Source organism: Oratosquilla oratoria, chromosome 2 (genome assembly GCF_046742065.1).
Source record: "Oratosquilla oratoria isolate Oo_2021 chromosome 2, ASM4674206v1, whole genome shotgun sequence".
NCBI lineage: Eukaryota > Metazoa > Arthropoda > Malacostraca > Stomatopoda > Squillidae > Oratosquilla > Oratosquilla oratoria.
In genome coordinates, this window is record NC_134778.1 from 36,667,124 (window position 1) to 36,688,234 (window position 21,111).

Here is a 21,111-nt window from a genome sequence, read left to right on the forward strand (position 1 = left end):
TTGTCTTGTATTATTTGACTTCACTATTCCTTGATCCAAACTGTTCTGTGAAACTGTAATTCTGTTTGGAAAATTATATTTTTAATGCCCATCAAAGAACTAGTCTTTTGATTTCATCACATGGCCTCATTGTTACATTCACACCTTTCTTGGCTTTAAACACTGCTGTAGCACCAATGCTGTTGCCTTTTCTTCCACGTCTTCCCCCTGAACCTTTGCAGAACTTTAAAGTAATATTCCTTGTTGATGCTTTGACCCTAAGGAATTCATTGAACATGAATGAGCCCCTTGGAGTCAAAGAAAGGAATGACCATGGCCTTCTTTTGCGACCTGTTCATCTTTGCCTTCTTGGGCCTGGGGTATGACGTGTGCTTCCACTGGGCACTAACTTTTGCTCTTAGGTTGTAGGTGAACACCCAGCTGTCATCACAAGTAGCTACTTTATTCAGGAAATCTTACTCAGCCACTATCATATTGTAACTGCCCCTGGTCATCAGAGAGAATCTTTGGCATGAATTTGGCAGGCCTTGTAGAGCTTCAAGTCTTCAGTCAGAACTGAATCCACTGTGCCAATACTAATACCAATAGCTTCAGATATCATCCTCACAGTTATTTGATGGTTTTGCATCACTAACCTTTGCACTTCCTCAATGTTTTCCTCCTTACATGCACAGTTCAGTGCTCCAGATCTGGGTTCATCCTCAACCTGTTCATTTCCTTCAGAATATCTTTTTAACCACCTATAGAAACTTCAGTTCATCCCCATTGGCCTCCTCTAACATTCCATAAGCTTCTTGTTTGCTTTTCTTAAATTTAATACAAAATTTTATGGTGTAACATTGTTCCATGTTTCCCTGCATCTTGTCAAGTGTTGACAGACTGGCAAACTGGATCAAACTGGTTCCACAATGTACACCACAGCACTCAAACCTGAAAACATAGAAAAGTGCCAATTAATAATTTTATAGACATGTATATTTCACAATGAAGTAGCTTTTTGATCAAATGATATTTAATGCCTCCTGAAATTTTCTCATTACTTATAATTGAACATACCTCATACTATAGCTAAATAAAGAGGGGGTCAATATCTCCTCCAATAGTATGTAATCATTCCTCCCTGTATGTGTACATACCTACATGGATGCTCCCAAAAACACATTCACACCCAGATCTCAAAACAAGGTGGCCCCCCAAACTTAATACTTCACCAAATCCCTCCCACAACATTATCCCCACAGAAAAATCCCTCCAAAGAAGCAAGAACCACTCAGCAACACACAATAGTCCTGGCCATAGAATAAAACTGTTCTAGTTAGAACCATCACACAGAAGACACTGAACAGCTCATCCCACACTGCCCTTTGTTAAACCTCTGTAGCCAGCATCATCAGTTGTTGTTGTTGTCGTTCCCTAGACTGTCTGTCCGAGCAGTCCTGTCTCCTCAAGGAATGCCACAGCCGAAACTGGGTTTTCCCACAAATCCTTTTTAGAGTGTATGTTGTGTTGTTTGCGTGCATGATTGTGTATAATGCAGTCTTCCATTATATGTTGTATGATATGGGGTGAAGTGTTACATCCCGGGCAGCTGTTCACAATGCGGTCATCCAGCCTCTTCTGGTAGCTTAGAAGTGCTGGGTGGTGGCTGCACTGCAGTCTGGCCAGGTGGACTCTGTCCTTTCGTGGGAGAGAGGATTCAGAAGGGTGGATATCAGGGGGTCTGGCATGCAGCAGTGTGTTGTCTTTCAGTGTGTTAATGGAGCGGTGAGTGATATGATTATGCGTCTATGTTGTGGGACCACCACCCCAACCCCAAGAGTTGGGGGCCAAACGGCGGCAACCAGCCCTGGCCACCGGCTCTACGCAGGTGGCACCGATCCCCAAGAGGAGCTACGACTGCCTTGGGGAGTACCACAATCCTTTTTCTCAACACGCATGATCAGTTGGGAGCATTTGGGGGTGGGTGGTTGTTGCTTCAATCACACATTGTTGCCAATCCCCAAAATTTCTCTGAGCAAGCTCCCATGCAGCCACCCTTCCTATTCCAAACAACTATTGACAAGTTCATTGGATTTGCCCCAGCCATGAGTTCTGTGGGTATACCTTTTGTCTCCTTCATCAAAATCTCTTGTGGATACAACCCTATAGATGGGATCACCATCAAGGAAATGTGCCACATGTGTGGTACTTGCATCTAGAGTAGTTTGAATCTGTGGCTAGGCCTATTCTGTGTTGGGATTGTTTTAATGCTGAATGGTGTCCTTAACACAACCATGCCAGTGTGGTTTGTATCAGATGATTTATTTTTTTTATTTATTTTATATATTTATTTCATTTAATATTTATTTGTTTATTTTATTTTTTGTGGGGTAAAGCCTGGGGATAATTGGTGGAGTATTGACTTTGGTGGTCTATCTTGAAGGGCTTGTTTAGTGCTGAGTGTGTGTGTGTATATATATATATATATATATATATATATATATATTTTTTTTTTTGTACAGGTGGTTTTGTTTTATTATTTTGGTGATGCTAATGAAATTAGTGTGATGGGTATGTGGTGTTAAGAGTTCTGGCTAGGATTATATTCCAGTCATTTTCATGTTGTGTTTTAAAGTAAGGATTTTGGTTTTTGTGTGCATGTATCCAGTTAGGGTGGTTTTGGAACTTATTTGTGTTCATCTTGCTAATTGTAGGGAATCATGCTGTAGAGGCAGTGTTGATTTGTTGCTGTTGTGTTCTTGATATGTTGGCCTAACTCCTACAATACAATATGAGGCGCAAGTGTGTTTATAAGGATGCCAGTGTCATCATCTTGATTATATTTTTGTAGTTGTAGCCGAGTGTACCCTGTATTCTGTGAACAGGCTGAATTGAATTTTGTGGTTATTAACATTCAGGGTGAAAGAATGATTAATATAGCTGTAAACTTACCTTTTATAATGTGAGTAGTGTGATGCAACGCAAGAATTCAGCTCATATTGAGTATTAAATGTGAGGCCTAAATTTTCAGGGTTCTTTTCTTGTGGAAGGATTTGGTCACTTGATCTTATTCTATATATATATATATATATATATATATATATATATATATATATATATATATATATATATGCAAAGTAGACCACTTGGAAAAAAGAAACTAACGAAGCAGAGCGCTTTCGTATATTACATCTTCAGTGCAACAAGTACATAGTGATAGGAATACATAGACAATATATACATGATACAAAGGAACAAGGACAGTTTGAATAAGCGTAGCGACCAATTACCCCCTGGAGAGCGGAAGGTCATTGTCAATTATCTTACGATGGTCGGGCGACATCAGGTCACGGTCGCCAAGGGTCACTGTTTCTAACAGTGACCCTTGGCGACCGTGACCTGATGTCGCCCGACCATCGTAAGATAATTGACAATGACCTTCCGCTCTCCAGGGGGTAATTGGTCGCTACGCTTATTCAAACTGTCCTTGTTCCTTTGTATCATGTATATATTGTCTATGTATTGGCCGTTGCCAATGAATCTGTCGAGTAACACCATGTGAGGACAACCTTTATTGTTGCAAAATTTCACTCGTTAGAGCTTTATCAAGTACTTGATAAAGCATTAACAAGTGCTGTGCCATGATAAAGGCTCAGTCCTCACATGATGTTTCTTTTTATAGGCAGATAAGTAGATTATGTGAGCTCCAGGTGAGCATGGTATTAGTTCTTACTGGTGCCTTATTAATCCACTGTAAAGAGCTTTGGTAGGGTTCTGTTCATGATTAAATGTTTGCCGTTGGTCATGTACCATAATTAAATAGATTTCAAACTGTTCACAAGCATTTTAAATAAGTTTGGAGAAAGGACTGTTTGCATATTGTGTATAGTAATGATGTTCTCTATTGTCTGTGAAATAGAATTTAGAGGAACCTTGTAGGCATTGAGGAGAAATTGAGTTCGAGGAATTCAATTTATTGAAAAGTATTGTTCTTTTTAACCCATAAGTACTAGCATTTTCTTTTGTTTGGAATGATGTTGGTCTTATTTGCTCAGTAGTGTGATATATATATATATATATATTTGATTGATTTATTTTATTTATTTATTTATTTATTTATTTATTTATTTTTCCTTTCTTGTGTGAAAGATGGTTGCATGCATTGGCTGGCTACCTCCTTTATAAAGGGAAGAAGCCTTTTGGTATATAGATGGATTAAAGTTGGCTTTTCACAACCACATTATATTCAAATACAAAACCAGAATAAGAAATATGTTTTAGTTGTTAGATGTTCCAGCATAGTTTCATATTCTAAATATTTTGTTATGGTAAGAATCATGATTTTGTGTTACTGAGATGTAGATATCAAGATAAAAGGTTTTATTGTGATCCTATTAAGGTGGAGCCAGCCCTCTTAGCTGTTTGATATTGATTAGTCTTTCCCAAACTAAAATCTATGAGATAGATATGTATGATTTAGATGTTAACTATTGTATATGCTGATGTAGAATTTTGCCCAATGTCTTTGCTTTAGCAGACTGCTATCACAATGAGAATGAATTGTTATCTATCCTTTATCAGGGAGTCAGTAATGAGTGGTCAATCTCACATGATCTTTGGGACCTGCACTGTTGCTCTCAAATAAGTTATCTTTTCTTGTGCCTCATTTTTATTCTAACTTGTAATAAATTATCTTTTTGCAAGTTGATTGATCTTAAATGTAATTAGGTCTTTAGACCTGAGGGTTGTATTATGTGTAGTTCTTAATGTTTTAGGTCTTTTATTTACCAATCCTATTTCTTTTTTCTCTGTTGTGTGATTCTTAACCTGTTTCTTTATCCTTCAGTTTGTTGGTCTTGACCACTAGTAATCCCCGTACATAAATCTGAATTAGATTGTTGTATAAGTTTCCATGGTGTAATGTTGTCAGAAGTAGTCCACTCTTAATACAGTATACTAGAAATATTTGGGTGACAGAAGTTTTGATAGATTATATTGGATGCTCGCTGTCTGAATAGGTTAAAGTATCACTACTTGTGGTGGAGGTCAAGGTGGTGGCAGTTTGAACCCAGTGAGTTGGTCCAAAGGCATGGTTCATTAAATTCTACACTACAAACTCCTCTGTAAGGGACGCCAATCCTAGCCTTCTAATATCGGAAGTTTTGTGATGAACCAAATTATCAGTCACATTCCTAAGAATATTTGATGGTGGAAGAGATGAAAATGTAGCCAATATCTGAGATAGGTTATTTTAGGGCCTAATGAAATTACCTATAGTGTCTGCCACTGGAGTTTCCAGAGTTTTGAACAAACTATGTATTTTGCAGTTGTAAATTAGTATTATATGCAATTTATTAATAGATGAGGTCAATATTTGTTTGCCCTTATCAACCAAGTTCTGTGATAGTAGCACAGGTGCTCCTTTGATTGACATAGTATATAGTACTCAACATAGGATTGGTCCACCCATTTGAAAAAAATATAGAAAATGCACCAACATTTTCAAATAAATATTGATGATAAATAGAAAATATAATAACTTTGGTTATTTCACTTGCTGTTGATATTTAGTGGGACATCCTTTCCTCTTGATAACCTCCTGAAGGCATTTTGGGATCAGAAATGTGCTAAAATAAAGGTAAAATTTCCATTTACTTTTCTATATCAAATCTCATTTTTTAACATTGTGTTCATCAGTGCGCATAAATGAAAGTAGTAACATCGACTGTTTGGACATGGTCAAGACTGAGAGAAATTGAGACAATTACAATTCACTGCAAAGTTATGCACATCTTTTGTACAAAAATAATGGCAGCTTTATGTTTAGATTCATTGATATATGTCATCAAGATGGCAACCACTATTCCCAACTTTTGTAGCAGACTGCTTGTTTTATTGAAAAAGCCAATGAAAACATAAGAAAACTGCAGGGCAATTGGAAAACAAATTTAATCTATTCATTTAGATGTAATCTAAGAGTCATTTAGGAAACACCAGCAAGCTCACTCTTCTTTTGATGTCTCTCAAACATAACCCCCACAGAAAAAATACCCTTCTACATCAGGTAAGAAACACACAGGTATGGTTGTGTTTGGGACATCAGCTTTAAAAAAGTATCAACACAGAATAAGTCTGGCCACAGATTCAAACTGCCCTAGATGACACCATATCTTGAGAACAAACAGAATATGTTATACTATAGTACTGCACACTGATACTCCTTAGACAACACAATACAGGGTGTTCGGGATAAATTTTACACATTTTCGGAAAGGAAAGAAAAATGTCATATCTTGGCCCAAAATTGGTGTATTCTCAAACTTTAAAGTGCATCTCTTAGAGGATCTTTTGCCAAATACAGCTCACTCAAAGAAGCTGCCCTGAGGACATGACAGTGAAAGGCAGAGAAGGCTTGTGGGGTAATGTGTTACTGTACATGACCATGGAATATACAATGACTCAGGGGATCAGTGAAAACACCAGATACAGAAATAATGAGGAACTGTCAAGACTAGATTTAATATTTACAACAGAACCTGAAATTGTGGATGAAATCCAATATAAGACACCAATTGGAAAGAGTGACCATATACTCAGGAAAGAGTGACCATATACTCATTGAGACTGAACTAAAGGAAGAAATATACATGGAGAGAAATGTGTGTGTATGTACGAATGATAATGCAGTGTGATGGAATGGAATTTTTTGCTTTTGTCTTGAGTTTCACATGGGAATCATTTTCTGTTGTTGGACTGGAATTGATGAACTAAGAGAAAGTTACCACTAGATATTTCTGTATGACATTTCTAGTTGATACATTATATGCAAGATAGTAGTGAACTAGTAGGGGATATAGAAAGATAAGCATAGTGGTAGAGAGCATTATTGAAACTGGAAGGTTGAACCATTGCAAGCTGTTGCAATTAATTCAAACTATCTAGACACCAAAAGGAAGATGTGATGCAAAAGCTTAGGGAAACTTGCTAAGGTTAGAAAGGTGCAAGACCAGACTATAAGTGTTAAGGTCTGTCATTGGTTATAAACAAGATGTAATGATGTAATAAGGTGAGGAGCTTATGCCAGGATAGCCATGGCTGAAGCACCTTTGCCCTATGTATTTGGACTCTTGGGGCAGGTATCGGTAATGCATATGTATCTGAACCCATAATTAGGTGAATTTGAGACCAGTATGCTTCCAATTATGCCACCAGCGCACTAGTGTACATAAAAGTTTATACATCTGTAAGGATATTATAAATTTCTGTATTTTTGGGGTTTTATTATTGTATGGTCTAATATTTGTGCTACAGAAAAATTCCTTTTATCCAACCTTGGTGGGACCTACCCTAGATCAGATATTTGGATGTACACTAAAAAAAAATAGAAAAAAACTCATTGGTTTGAGACATTTTCACTTATGTACGGTACAATAAAGCATAATAAACAACACAGCACAGTTGAGGAGAAATAACCACCAAAGGCCAAACGTAAACAAACACTGAAATGCCTGTGAAAATAACATTAGACCTGAGTGCCATGAATTAGCAGTGAGAGCAAGAACTAAACAATCACTCGACGGTCAGATGTTTGGACAAGTTCAACTTTTATCAGACTTGGGACATTGAAGAAAAAAGTCAGATGTTTGGACAAGTCGGTTGTTCGAAGGTCGGATAAAAGGAATTTTACTGTATTCATAATTAATTTGTTGACATTTACCAGCATTTGATATATTATTTGGTGGATGCAACTCTGGTTAAAGGTCAGTGTGAAATACAAGTTGACTTTGCAAAAAAATATTAATCTTGAACAATGTTACATTTTATAGAAAAGTTAAAAGTAATTTTTGATGTTTAGAATTATTGGTGTATAAGATTTCATAATATGGTGTTTGTCTTTTATATCACATGTGTTATTCATCCAGATTGGTGTGTTTAGGTTATGGTTAGGGGCAAATATTCAATTAAGTATTATGTGTGAAGTCAAGGACTGTTTAAAAAAATTATTATAGGAAGAGAAAATTGTTTTGAAATACTGGGATATTGGTATCTAAGCATGAGATGTGGTAATGATATTATTTTTGTATTGCAGTGCCAAACGGGCCGAAAGACCAAGTAAGTGGCTGGACACAACCGTACCAGGAAGCAAGTGCCGAGCCATGGAACACCCAGGGAAAGGAACATGTATATACGCCACACACCTGTATGCACACACATGCACATGCACACACATAGACATATACACACATACACACCCACACACGCACACTCTTAACTGCTGATTCAGCAATCTGAGTTTGAGTCCTGCCTAGGGTTGAAAATTTCAGCATTGTTGCACTCTGAGGTGACTCCAACTTTGGTGGGCAAGGAGTTGGGAGTGTGTGTAAGGTCATATTACCCATGGATTGGACCATATATGTTTTGAACTCTTAAGTGTCAGTTATAAGTCCAACACATGATCCAAGAATGGTGAATCATACACACATGTGCACATGCACACACACACACACACACACGTGTGTGCATGCATGCATGCACACAAACACATGCATGTACACAAACACACACATGCACGCACACAAACACACACACACATGCACATGCACACAAACACACATATGCATGCACATGCACACACACACATTGGTCAAAGTGACAGCGAAGTTTGGACTCCGGAGTTATCCAAGAATTTCGAGGATCACAACGACAAGGAAGTACCTGTGTTGTATTTTTAGGGAAGGGGAAAGCTCGTGGTGTAGTGAGAAGGTGATGAAAAAGGAGAAGGGGAGGGATTACTGAGGGAAATGGAAGGAAATGAGGAAGGGGAGGACTTGGTCCAGGCAGGCAGACGCCATATAAACAAACGCGGGCCAGATGAATTTATTGGCGATGAAGGGACTAACAAAAATGTAAAGATTAGAAATATAGATAAGAGCAGCACAATGGAAGGTGAAGATAACAATTTCCAAGGATTTAATGAGGGGGTGGGGAAGCCAACCCTCCCCGATTAGCAAGCCTAGAAGAAAAACTTGAGAAAATTGTCAAACATTGGGAGGATAGATTCGGTGAACTCGCGAAGATCACGCAGAGAGTTGAAAAATTGGAAGAATTAGAGAAGGTGAACCAAAAACTAACTAAAGAAAGAGAAGTATTAAAAAGACAGTTAAAAGAAGTAAAAGATGAGTATGAGGAATTAGAGAAGATGAATAAAGAAAATAGAGTCCATAGCAAAAGAAACACGGTTGGAAAAAAATACAAGAGAACAATAAAATTGCATTTAATGATATAGTAAAACAACAGATGAAAGAATAAACTAAAGACACAGTTATTAACCCCTTCCATACGGTGCCGCACAAGTAGGCGTCATGGGGAGCGAGTGTATTCGCGAGGCTGCCATATCGGCGTCTTGATTATATTTATTGTAGTCGCCCCTCCATAATGACATTCTTTCTAATTCTTTTGTAATCACATTTTCTATGGTTATCAAAATTCACGGGTGAAGAGAGAACGATCGATATAAGCGGTGACTATATTTTATGATGCGAGTATTATTACGACACGTCGTACGGCTGGCATTGGCTGCTGCCACCGAGATCTAAGTCCATGACGCCTACGTGTGCGGCACCGTATGGAAGGGGTTAAAGTGATGAGACAGAAGGAGAATATAGTAAGAGACTTAGCAGATAGAAATGTATAATTATATTAGGAATGGAAGAGAAGTATAATCTAAATAGAACCAACAGAATCAAAGAGGAGAGGAAAAAGAAAAAGTAAGTAGTTTATTAGAATTAATGCAGGAAGATGAACCTGAAATTGGGAAACAAATTGAAGAAATGTATAGGATTGGAAATTTAGTACAGATGAGACCAGACCAATTAAGGTTACATTCAGATCATGAATGACCGCAGAGAATATCTTAGCAAAAACAGGGAAACTAGCAAACAGTGAACAATATAAAAATATGGATAAAAAGGAAAATGAATAAAGAGGAAAGAGAGGAAAAAATGAAAAGACAAGAAGCTAAGGAAAAAAAACGAGAACAGAACAGAGTCAGAAAAAGAGGAATTCTATTGGAGAGTAGTGAATATGAAAGTGAGGAAATGGGTCATACCAGAGAAAAACAAAAGGGAAACAAAAAATACAATGGAAGTAGCAGAAAATTAAGAGTGTCTTACACAAATATAGATGGATTAATAACAGGATTGAATGAACTGAATGATTATCTGAAGGAAAAAGAACTGGACATAATGGGAATTGTAGAGACAGAATTAAAAGGTCCACTACCACCCAACAGTGTAGGACATGATGCATATAATTATTGGATTAGAAACGGACAAAACAAGGGGGTGGAGGTATGTTCCTGACTAAGAAGGATATAAACATGAGGAGTGTCACATATGGAAAGAATACAGTAGAGATGATTTTGATCAAAGTGGAAGACAGAGATAAGAAGAGCAGAAAGTTTGTAATAAATTGTGTGCCTCCAAAAACAGCCTCGTGGGAAGAGAGTGAACATAAAAGTATGTTAGAAGACACAAGGATAACATTAAAATAGGATAATGGAAGATGGAGGAAGAATGATTATGATGGGCGACTTTAATTGCAAAGAAGTCTGCTGGGAAGAGATGACAGTAAAGGGTGGAGACGACTCATGGGGAAATGTTCTACTTGAGATGATTATTGACCATACAATGACACAATGAATTCAAGAGAACACTAGGTATAGAAATAAAGAACCATTGAGACTAGACCTAATAATCACATCAGAACCTGAAATAGTGGAAAGGATTGCATTTAAGACACCAATAAGTAAAAGTGACCACATATTGATTGAACTGGAACTAAATGAGGAAAAATACATGAAAAGAAATGAACAATATAGAAAAGGAAGAATGATGTATGAAAAAACAAACTTTGATCAAATAAGAGAATTCTGTAAAAAAAAAAAATTGGGAAAGAATATACAAAGAGAAAACAACAGTGGAAGAGAAATGGAATGTTTTGACAAAAATTGATTAAAAAAACAAAAAACAAAAAAAGGAGTGGAAAAGTATGTCCCAAGACAAGAGCAAGAAAAAGAATATGTAAAGTGCTGGTACAACAAAAGTTGTAGGGATTTAAAAGACAAAAGAGATAAAGCTTGGACCAAATTGAAGAAAGACAAAACACCTGAAATATGGAAAATATATACTTGTTATAGAAATGAATATGTACAAGTGCACAGAGAGGAAAAGAGAAAATATGAAAAAGATGTCATAGAAAAATGTAAAGATCAACCAAAACTATTTTACAGATTTGTAAACAACAAACTGAAAAATAAACAAGAATTAGGGAAATGACGAGGAGTTGAATACACAGAGGAAATAGAAATGGCAGAAATTATGAACTAGCATTTCAAATCAGTGTTTACAAGGGAGAACATACAACCTGGAGAGATCGAATGGGAAGAGAAAGTCCCCCCTATGAAAGAAATAGAAGTAACAAAGAATGAAATAATGAAACACTTGAGTAATCTTGATGTCAGAAAATCGCATGGACCAGATGAAATAGCAAACTGGATTTTGAAAGAATGCAGAAATGAACTGGCAGACAAAATACAAAGCATAATCAACAGTTCCTTGAAAGAAGGAAAAGTTCCAAAAGATTGGAAAAAAGCAAACATAGTACCTGTATATAAAGGGGGAAATGACCCTACCAACTAAAGACCAGTCTCTCTAACAAGTACAATAGCAAAAATTTGTGAAAGAATTATCAAAAGTCGATGGGTAAAGTATTTAGAAAAAAACAATGTGCTAAATCCAAGGCAATTTGGATTCAGACAAGGACGATCATGCGTCACCAATTTAATATGTTTCTATTCAAGGCTAATAGATATAATACAAGAAAGAGATGGATGGGCTGATTGTGCATTTCTAGACCTAAAGAAAGCTTTTGACAAAGTACCACATAAGAAGTTGCTTAAGAAATTAAAAACTGAAGGAGGAATGCAGGGCAAACTGCTTGAATGGATGGAAGACTTTTTGCAAAAAAGAAAAATGAGAGTAGTGATAAGAGACAAATACTCAAATTGGGATGAAGTAATAAGTGGTGTTCCACAAGGAACAGTTCTGGCCCCAATAATGTTTGCTATATATATTAATGATATGGATGAAGAAATTGAAAGTTATGTGATCTTCTTTGCAGATGATGCAAAACTGTTAAAAAAAAAAAAGTGAACACTGAAGATTGTGAGTCACTACATAGTGATCTCAGTAAAGTATGGGAATGGAGTAGGAAGTGAGAGATGGAGTTCAATACTAAAAAGTGTAGTATAATAGGATTTGGAAAAAACAAAAAAAAGAATAATAGGATCATATAAATTGGGAGAAGAAGGAATAAAAAAAGTAGAAAATGAGAAGGACCTGGGAGTCATTATTATGAATGATATGACACCTGAGAAACATATAAACAAGATTTTTGGAGAAACTTATAATTTAATAAGAATCAAAGTGGCATTTACATACCTGGATGAAGAAATGGTGAAGAAAATACTAATCACTTTGATAAGACCAAGATTGGAATATGCAGCAACAATGTGGTCACCAAGTACAAAAAAATGTATAACAAAACTTGAAAGAATACAAAGAGCAATTACAAAATTGGCACCAACACTCTCAAAACTATCATATGAAGAGAGACTAGCAAAACTTGAGCTACAGACATTAGAGCAAAGAAGAGAGAGAGGAGATTTGATAACTATTTACAGAATCATGAAAGGCATAGAAACTATTGATAGAGAGGATCTAATAAAATGGGATGATAGAAATACAAGAGGACACGGAAAGAAAATCAAGAAAGACAGCTATAGAAGAGATCTGAAAAAGAACAGCTTTCCTCACAGAGTAATAGACATTTGGAGCAAGTTAGATGAGAAAGTGGTGTGTGCAAGAACAGTACATGAATTTAAAAACAGTTTAGATAAAATGAGATACGAAGACGGGACACCACGAGCATAGCTCCCCTTCCTGTAAAATACAACTAGGTAAACACACACACACACACACACACACACACACACACACACACACACAAATGCATGCTTGGTGATTTTTTCTTTCATTCTTTCCTTTGCTGCAATAGTGTGTCACCATAGGTTTATCATTTATGTGCATATATAGGTTCATATAGGAATAGCACCAAGATGTAGAATTTTTTTTTTTTTTCTTTCTTTTCTTTTTTTTCTTTCTTTTTTTCTTTCTTAAATTATGAGCCATGTCTTCATTGGATCCATTCATTTATCATGGTTATATAAGATCAGGTTTTGTTGTATAATTTTAAAGAATGAGGAAAACTTGAAAATTTCACTCATGCAGAAGTCTGTCAGTCATTAGTTGTTTATATAATAAATGTTTATAGTAAGGCAAACTTACACCCGTGTAGAACTACCCCTCTTTCCAGAGCTATACAAGCGCCATGACATCCTCTATGGCGGCTGCAGCAGCTGCATCTGACCCATATATGTCATCATACTACATGACATCAACCCCATACCAGGTATGTATTATGTACCCCATGTTGAAATGATCAGCTGCTCTGTTTTTAGTAATGTGGAAATGTATATTTGATAATCACAGTAAAGTTTTGGCAATGTACCAGTGATACTAGTCTTTATTTTGTTTTTTATTATTGTATTTTTTTTTTTTTAAGACCATTTAATTGATTTGTGTAAGTGTAGTGTTTGTGATTCAGGTAATGTATTTGTAAGCCAATAGAAAAGATTATCATCTTGTGTATTGTAGTTTCACTAAAGAATAAACTTAGAAGAGGGTTTGTGCATTGGATACCAAATATATTTTGATTGCTATTGACACAGAAGTAAGGTACCTGTATGTGATGATATACAGCTGAATAGGAAATCTGGGTATGAATGGGCTAAGGCGATTTTTAACCAATTTTGTGGCCATGTTGCACTTCAGATACATTATTTTGCAAATAACAGATGATTTTATCTAATTGAGGGAGGAATGAGGAGATGAATGTGTTGATATTATATGTTAGTACATGCATATACCAATGGCTTTTTCCTCCTTACAAAAGAGGTAGCTAAAGTCAAAGGCATATATCAACTCTTTGACTTAGGCTACCTCCCTTGTAAGGAGGAAAAGAATGTTGATATACATATGTATGTACTGATGTACATACATATACCAAAGGCTTTTTCCCCCATACAAGGGAGGTAGCCAAATTACAAAGGCATAAATACCATTCCCACCCATTCCATCCCCAGTACACTCCACTCCCCTCCACCCTCTACCTGCTCTCTTATCTTGGCACCTCCTGGATGATGGGTCATCCCTGTATCTTGTTCACTGCCCTGGGTCAGAAGGAGTGTCGCAAGACACAGCACATCCACAGCAAGTCTGCTTCATTAAATTGGGGACCCCCCTCTCCATCCCCTCATGCAGAAATGGAGAAGAAGGGGAGAAATCCCTTCAGGCTGCATCATATTTTTCTCACACATACTACCTCACCCCCCATCCTCCACACATACTACCTCATGCATCCCAAAATCATCCATATACAACCATTTTCCATTCACCTGTCTTCTGTCCTCTCCTGTCCTTCCTTAACCCCTTCCATACGGTGCCGCACACGTAGGCGTCATGAGGAGCAAGTGGATTCGCGACGCTGCCATATCGGCGTCTTGATTATATTTATTGTAGTCGCCCCTGTGTTTTTACATTCTTCCAAATGTGCCCTGAATCCCATTCTCTGTGGTTTTCAAAATTCGCGGGTGAAAGAGAGAACGATCAATATAAGCGGTGACTATATTTTATGATGCGAGTATTATTACGACACGTCGTACGGCTGGCATTGGCTGCTGCCCGCAAGATTTAAGTCCGGAGTGAAGTGGTTAATCAGACATTCCCCTCTTCCCCAAAGCCCCTTTCACCCCATCCATCCATCTCATCCTAGGTTGCCCCCTCATGTTCACTGCCTCCACATCTGCCTTCCATACCTCTTTTACTTGTCTTTCTTCACTGTTTCCATGTGTCTAAACCATCCCAATACTCTTTCATCCACCTTATCTCCCAACTCCCTTACCACCCCTGTTCTCCTCCTTCCTCATTTCTCACAATATCGAGCCAAGTAACCCCAATCATACTATGTAGACACCTCATCTCAAACACATTCAAACTCCTTCTCTCTTCCTCTCTTATGTTCCATGTTTCTGCCCCATATAGTGCTGTTGGCCCTATCATTCTTTCATACAATCTCCTCTTAGCATCCATTCCCAAATGTCTATTTCTCATTACACTTTTTAATCCACCAAGGCAACTTGTTTCTCTCAATCTATATTCTACCTACACCTCCACTCCTCCCTTTCCTGCCACATTCACACCCAAGTATCTAAAACTATCCACTTCCTCCAGTCGCTCTCCCTTAACCTCTTCACACCGGGACACATCGCACGTTTGGCAGCATTAGCTGCCCGACGTGCAATGCTGCGTCATAATAATCGCATTATAAAGAATAAAGTCAGTGCTCAATCGTTCGTTCTCTTCCACCTGTGTATTTTAATAACCATAGAAAATTTATGAAGCCAGTTTAGAGAGAATGGAAATTACATAGGTACGACTACAATAAATATAATCAAGATGCCGATGTCGGCATCATCGAGTACCCACTTGCTCCTCATGCCGCATACGTAGGCATCACCGTATGGAAGTGGTTTATGCTCACTTTCAGTCTGCTGCCACTTTTTCCCCTTGTACGTCTCATCACCTTACTTTTACCCACATTTATCTTCAACTTTCTTCCTTCACACACACTCCCAAACTCTGTCACCAACTTCCTCAATCCCTCTGGTCCTGCTACAAGTGCAGTGTCATCTGCAAACAACAGCTGGCTCACCTCCCACTTTTCTCCATTTTCTTTAAACATCTCCAATCCCTGGCCCACCACCCTTGCATTTACCTCTCACATCACCCCATCCATGTATAAGTTGAACAGCCAGGGCGACATAACACATCCCTGACGAAGTCCCAACTTTACCTCGAACCACTCGCTCTCCATTTCTAATCCTAACACAAGCTCTACTATTCTCTTAAAAACTCCTGACAGCTCCTAAAAGCTTTCCTCCTATCCCGTATATCTGCAAAACCTCCCACAGTGCCTTCCTGCCTACCCTGTCATAAGCCATTTCCAGATCCATAAAAGCCCCAAAAAACATCCTTACCTTTTCCTATATTTTTCTCACATATCTGTCTTACCGCAAAAATCTGATCTACACAACCTCTACCTGTCCTAAATCCACACTGTTCCTCACCAATTACTCCCTCTGTTCCTCTCCTAATTCTCTCAATCAAGATCCTCCCATAAGCCTTCCCAACTACACTTAACAAGCTAATCCCTCTGAAACTAGTACACTCACATTTGTCCCCTTTTCCCTTGTAGAGTGGAACAATATTAAAATACATTCATCTCATTCCTCCCACAATTAGATCAAATCATGTGGCATTTGGAAAATATTAATGTATCCAAATGTATGTTGGTGTTCATGGATAAGTATAATTGTTTTAGGTGTTGTTAAATAGTACTCCAACAGTATCAAAGTACCTGTACCAGAGACTTGAGATGTGTATATATATATATATATATATATATATGTATGTATGTATACACATATACCAAAAGGCTTTTTCCCCATTAAAAGGGAGGGAGCCCCCCCCCAAAAAAAAAAAAAAAAAAAAAAAAATAGAAACCACTCCCACCCATTTCATCACCAGCATACTTCACTCCCCTCTACTCATTTCCCTCTCTCTTATCTTGGCACCTCCTGGATGACAGGTCATTCCTGCTTTTTGTCCACTGCCCTGGGTCAGAAGTAGTGTCACAAGACACAGCACATCAACAGCAAGGTCACTTAATTAAATCGGTGACCCCTCCCTCTCCATCCCCTCATGCAGAAAAGGAGATGGGGGGGAAAATCCCTTTGGGCTGTGTCAATTTATTTTATCATACTCCCTCATCCCCATCCCCCACCCACTCTCCCTCATGCATCACAGCATTATCTGTACACAACCCTTCTCCATTCACCCCTATCTTCTGTCTTCTTCCATCCTTCTTGAACAGACATTCCCCTCTTTCCCAATGCCCCTTTTACCCCATCCATCCATCTCATCCTAAGACACCCCCTCATGTTCACTCATTCTTTCCATGTGTCCAAACCATCCCAATACTCTTCATCAACCCTATCTCTCAACTCCCTTTCCACCCCTATTCTCCTCACCTCATTTCTCACTCTAGCCTAGTAACCCCTATCATACTTTGAGGCACCTCATCTCAAACACATTCAAACTCCTCTCTTCCTCCCTTATGTTCCATGTTTCTGCTCCATACAGTGCTGTCAGCACAATCACTACTTCATACAATCTTCTCTTACCATCCATTCCCTAATGTCTATTTCTCATTACATTTTTAATCCCCCAAGGCATTTACTCACTTCTCTCAATCTACATTCTACCTCCACCCTCACTCCTCCCTTTCCTGCCACATTCACACCCAAGTATCCAAAACTATCCACTTCCTCTAGTCTCTCTTAATACTCACTTCCATTCTGCTGTCACTCTCTCCCCTTGTACATCTCATCATCTTACTTTTATCCACATTTATCTTCAACTTCCTTCTTTCGCACAGCTTCCCAAACTCTGTCACTAACTTTCTCAATCCCTCCTCAGATCCTGCCAAAAGTGCAGTGTCATCATCAAACAGCAACTGGCTTATCTCCCACTTTTCTTTTCTCTATTTTCTTTAACCATCTCCAGTCCCTGACCCACTACCCTTGCATTTATCTCTCACACCATCCCATCCATGTATAAATTGAACAACCAAGGCGACATCCTTGACGAAGATCCACCTTTACCTCAAACCACTCACTCTCCATTTCTAATCATAACATAAGCTCTACTACTCTCGTAAAAACTCTTGACTGCTCTTAACAGCTTTCCTCCTATCCCGTATATCTGCAAAATTTCCCGCAGTGCTTTCCTGTGGACCCGTCATAAGCTTTTTCCAGTTCCATAAAAACCCAAAATACATCCTTCCTTTTTCCTATAGCTTTCTCACATATCTGTCTTACCACAAAAATCTGATCTACACAACCTCTACCTGTCCTTAACCCACATTGTTCCTGACCAATTACTTCCTCTGTTCCTCTCCTAATCCTATCAATCAAAACCCTCGCATAAGCCTCCCCAACTACACTTAACAAGCTGATCCCTCTGAAACTACTACACTCACACTTGCCCCCTTTTCCCTTGTAAAATGGAACTATACAGGCACCCCCAGTCCTCCAGCACTCTACCCTCTCTCTCCAACAAACATTATATAACCTCACCAGCCAGTCCACCATTACTGTACCTCCTTTTTTCAGACATTCTGCATTACATCCATCCAACCCAGGTGCCTTACGTTCTCTCAGCATCTTAACAGCTACCTTCACTTCATCTTTCTTTATTTCTCCTCCATTTTCCTCACTCATCATGGTCATTTTCTTTGCACTTCCCACTGCAGCTACCTTTCCCTTCCTCTCCTTCACATTTAGTAACTCCCTAGAATACTCCGCCCACCTTCCTCTCACTGCCTTCTCTTCCATTATCATCTCTCCATCTGCACCTTTTACCTTTCCCTTTTCTACTTGATTTGCCTCCTCTTTTAATTTCTTTCCAAAACAATTTTTTTTTTTTTTCAAAATTTTCAATCATACTCTTACACCATTTCACATCTGCTCTCCTCTTTGCCTCTTTTATCTTATGCTTTACTTCTTACTTTGTACCTCTCATATGATTCCCTCGTCCTAATATGAAAGCTTACTTCTTCACTTCTACACCCTTCTTTGCTTCCTCATTCCACCACTAACTACCCTTCCTTCTATTTCGTCCCATCCTCCTTGTTCCACACACCATCTTTGCACACTTTATGACTCCCTCCTTGAACCATCCCCATCCCTCCCACTCCTTTCTCAGCTTCTTATACTCTTCCTTTTCTTTCTCATTTAAGCAGTTCACTCTAAGTACCTCCCTACCTTCTGCCATTTTCCTCATTCTCCACCTATCCTCCACTGAACTTACTTCTACCAAAAAAAATTATCTGATATTCCCCCACTATCTCCCCTCAGAACATGTACATCCTTAACTCTTCCTACTATACTCCTGGTTACCACTATATAGTCCATTAATGCTCTATCTACCACCCATTCATCCACCACCCTCTCCCATGTGAATTTATGCTTGACTTTCTTCCAAAACACTATTTACTATTATCAACTCTTTAGAGACTCATCACCATCAGCTCCACTACGATTTTTTCCTGTGACTCCACACTTCCCAATGACTCCATCTATTGGTTCATTTCCTACCCTAGCATTAAGGTCTACCAATACCACTATATTGACATTTCTCCCTAATCCCTCTATGCATTGATTTAAATCCATCCAAAAAGCCTCTCTTTCCTTTACACTCTTCTCTCTACCAGTCCCATATGCACCTACAAAAACCTACATCTCCCTTCCCAGCTTCACCTTCATCCACAATAACCTTGAAGAAACCTCCTTCCACAACACTACACACTTACCTGTCACTTCATATACTAGTATAGCCATCCCTTCTCTCCTTTGTCCTCTCCTCACTCCATAGAGCCTCCCAACTACACTCCCAAACTCACATTGACCTATCCCTTTCAGCTAAGTTTCACTCAATGCCAATACATCCATCTTTCTTCTCACAAACATACTGCCTATCTCTTCCCTTTTACTCTCATCTGTACCACATCCACACACATTAAAAGACTCAAACCTTAGGGTTCTGGTTGAAAAACTCCTAGACCCTCTTATGCCTTTACCTTTTTTAGGAATGTCCCCTGTGGGGCTACAGGTAGATTCCTAGTCCTATCACTGCCCCTTTTTTTGTCACCTCGTACGACTAAAGTGGGAAGACTTGGTGGCAGCATTCTTTTCCCCTACCACAGGGTTAGGTGAAAAAAGAAATGAGTATTCAGAGAAATGGTACAGGGGTGGGGGAGAGCATAACAAAGGGACAGTCGTAGTATAATAAAAGTGTCATCATTTCTATGAATAGGGACTTCCTCTATCACAGACAAAATGATGCATGGCTTTGGTCTGTAGGGGTACTCCATATAGACCCTAAAGTATCAGCGGCATGCTACTTTGCCACAATAACATGCAGCCAATACCTCAGATATATATATATATCTCTTACCACAAAAATATGATCCATGCAATACCTGTCCCAAACCCACACTATCCATTACCAATCCCTCCATTCCTCTCCCAATCCTCTCAATCAAGACCCATAAGCCTTCCCAACTACACCCAACAAACTGATCCCTCTGAAACTACCACACTCACATGTGTCCCTCTCTCCCTCCCAAGCGGAACTACACAGGCACTCCTCCAGTTTTCTGGCACTCTACCCTCTCTGAAACAAATATTAAATAATCTTGTCAGCCAGTTCACCATCACTGGTGCAATGTGAAGCATGAAAGAGGTGGGTAGGGGATGGGTGTAAGGGAGTATGTGTGAAAAATAAATTGATATAGCCCAAAGGGATTTCTCCCAGTCGTCTCTTTTTCTGCATGAGGGGACGGAGAGGGGGGGTTGCCGATTTAATGAAGTGGCCTTGCTGTGGATGTGCTGTGTCTTGTGACACTATTGACCCAGGGCAGTGGGTGAGATGCAGGGATGACCCATCATCTAGGAGGTGCCAGATAATAGGGAGGGAGGGGGTTGGATGGGAGTAGAGTATATGGGGATGGAATGGGTGAGAGTGGATTTTATGCCTTTGTTTTTTGGCTTCCTCTCTTGTAAGGGGGAAAAAACCTTTGGTATATATGTGTGTGTATATATATATATATACACACACAAGATAAGAGGGAGGGAGAAGGGTGGAGGGAATGGAATGGGTGGGAGTGGTTTCTATGACTTTCTTTTTGGCTACCCCCCCATGTGTGTGTGTGTGTGTATATGTATATATATACACATACATATACATATATTTAGAGAGAGAAATGAGGTGAGGACAGCAGGGGGTGGAAAGGGAGTTGAAAGATAGGGTTGGTGAAAGAGTATTGGGATGG

The 21,111-nt window shown here is 38.7% G+C and overlaps 1 protein-coding gene across 13 annotated transcripts in view; it reads left to right on the plus strand.

Annotated features, from left to right (window-relative positions):
* The window catches only part of LOC143038308 (YTH domain-containing family protein 1-like), an 85,013-nt gene that overhangs the window by 7,328 nt on the left and 56,574 nt on the right, over nt 1–21,111 (plus strand). For 5 of the 13 annotated variants that reach the window (XR_012967557.1, XM_076207342.1, XM_076207353.1 and 2 more), the window contains exons 2-3: nt 8,069–8,160; nt 13,396–13,509. Coding sequence is in view for 12 of the 13 variants with exons in the window: in XM_076207342.1 (XP_076063457.1) it covers nt 8,069–8,160; nt 13,396–13,509 (206 nt within the window). In the remaining variant the exon portion in view is untranslated. Of the gene's footprint in view, nt 1–7,386; nt 7,740–8,068; nt 8,161–13,395; nt 13,510–21,111 lie in introns of those variants that run through there. The other 8 variants (XM_076207347.1, XM_076207339.1, XM_076207370.1 and 5 more) reach the window with 5 other exon arrangements.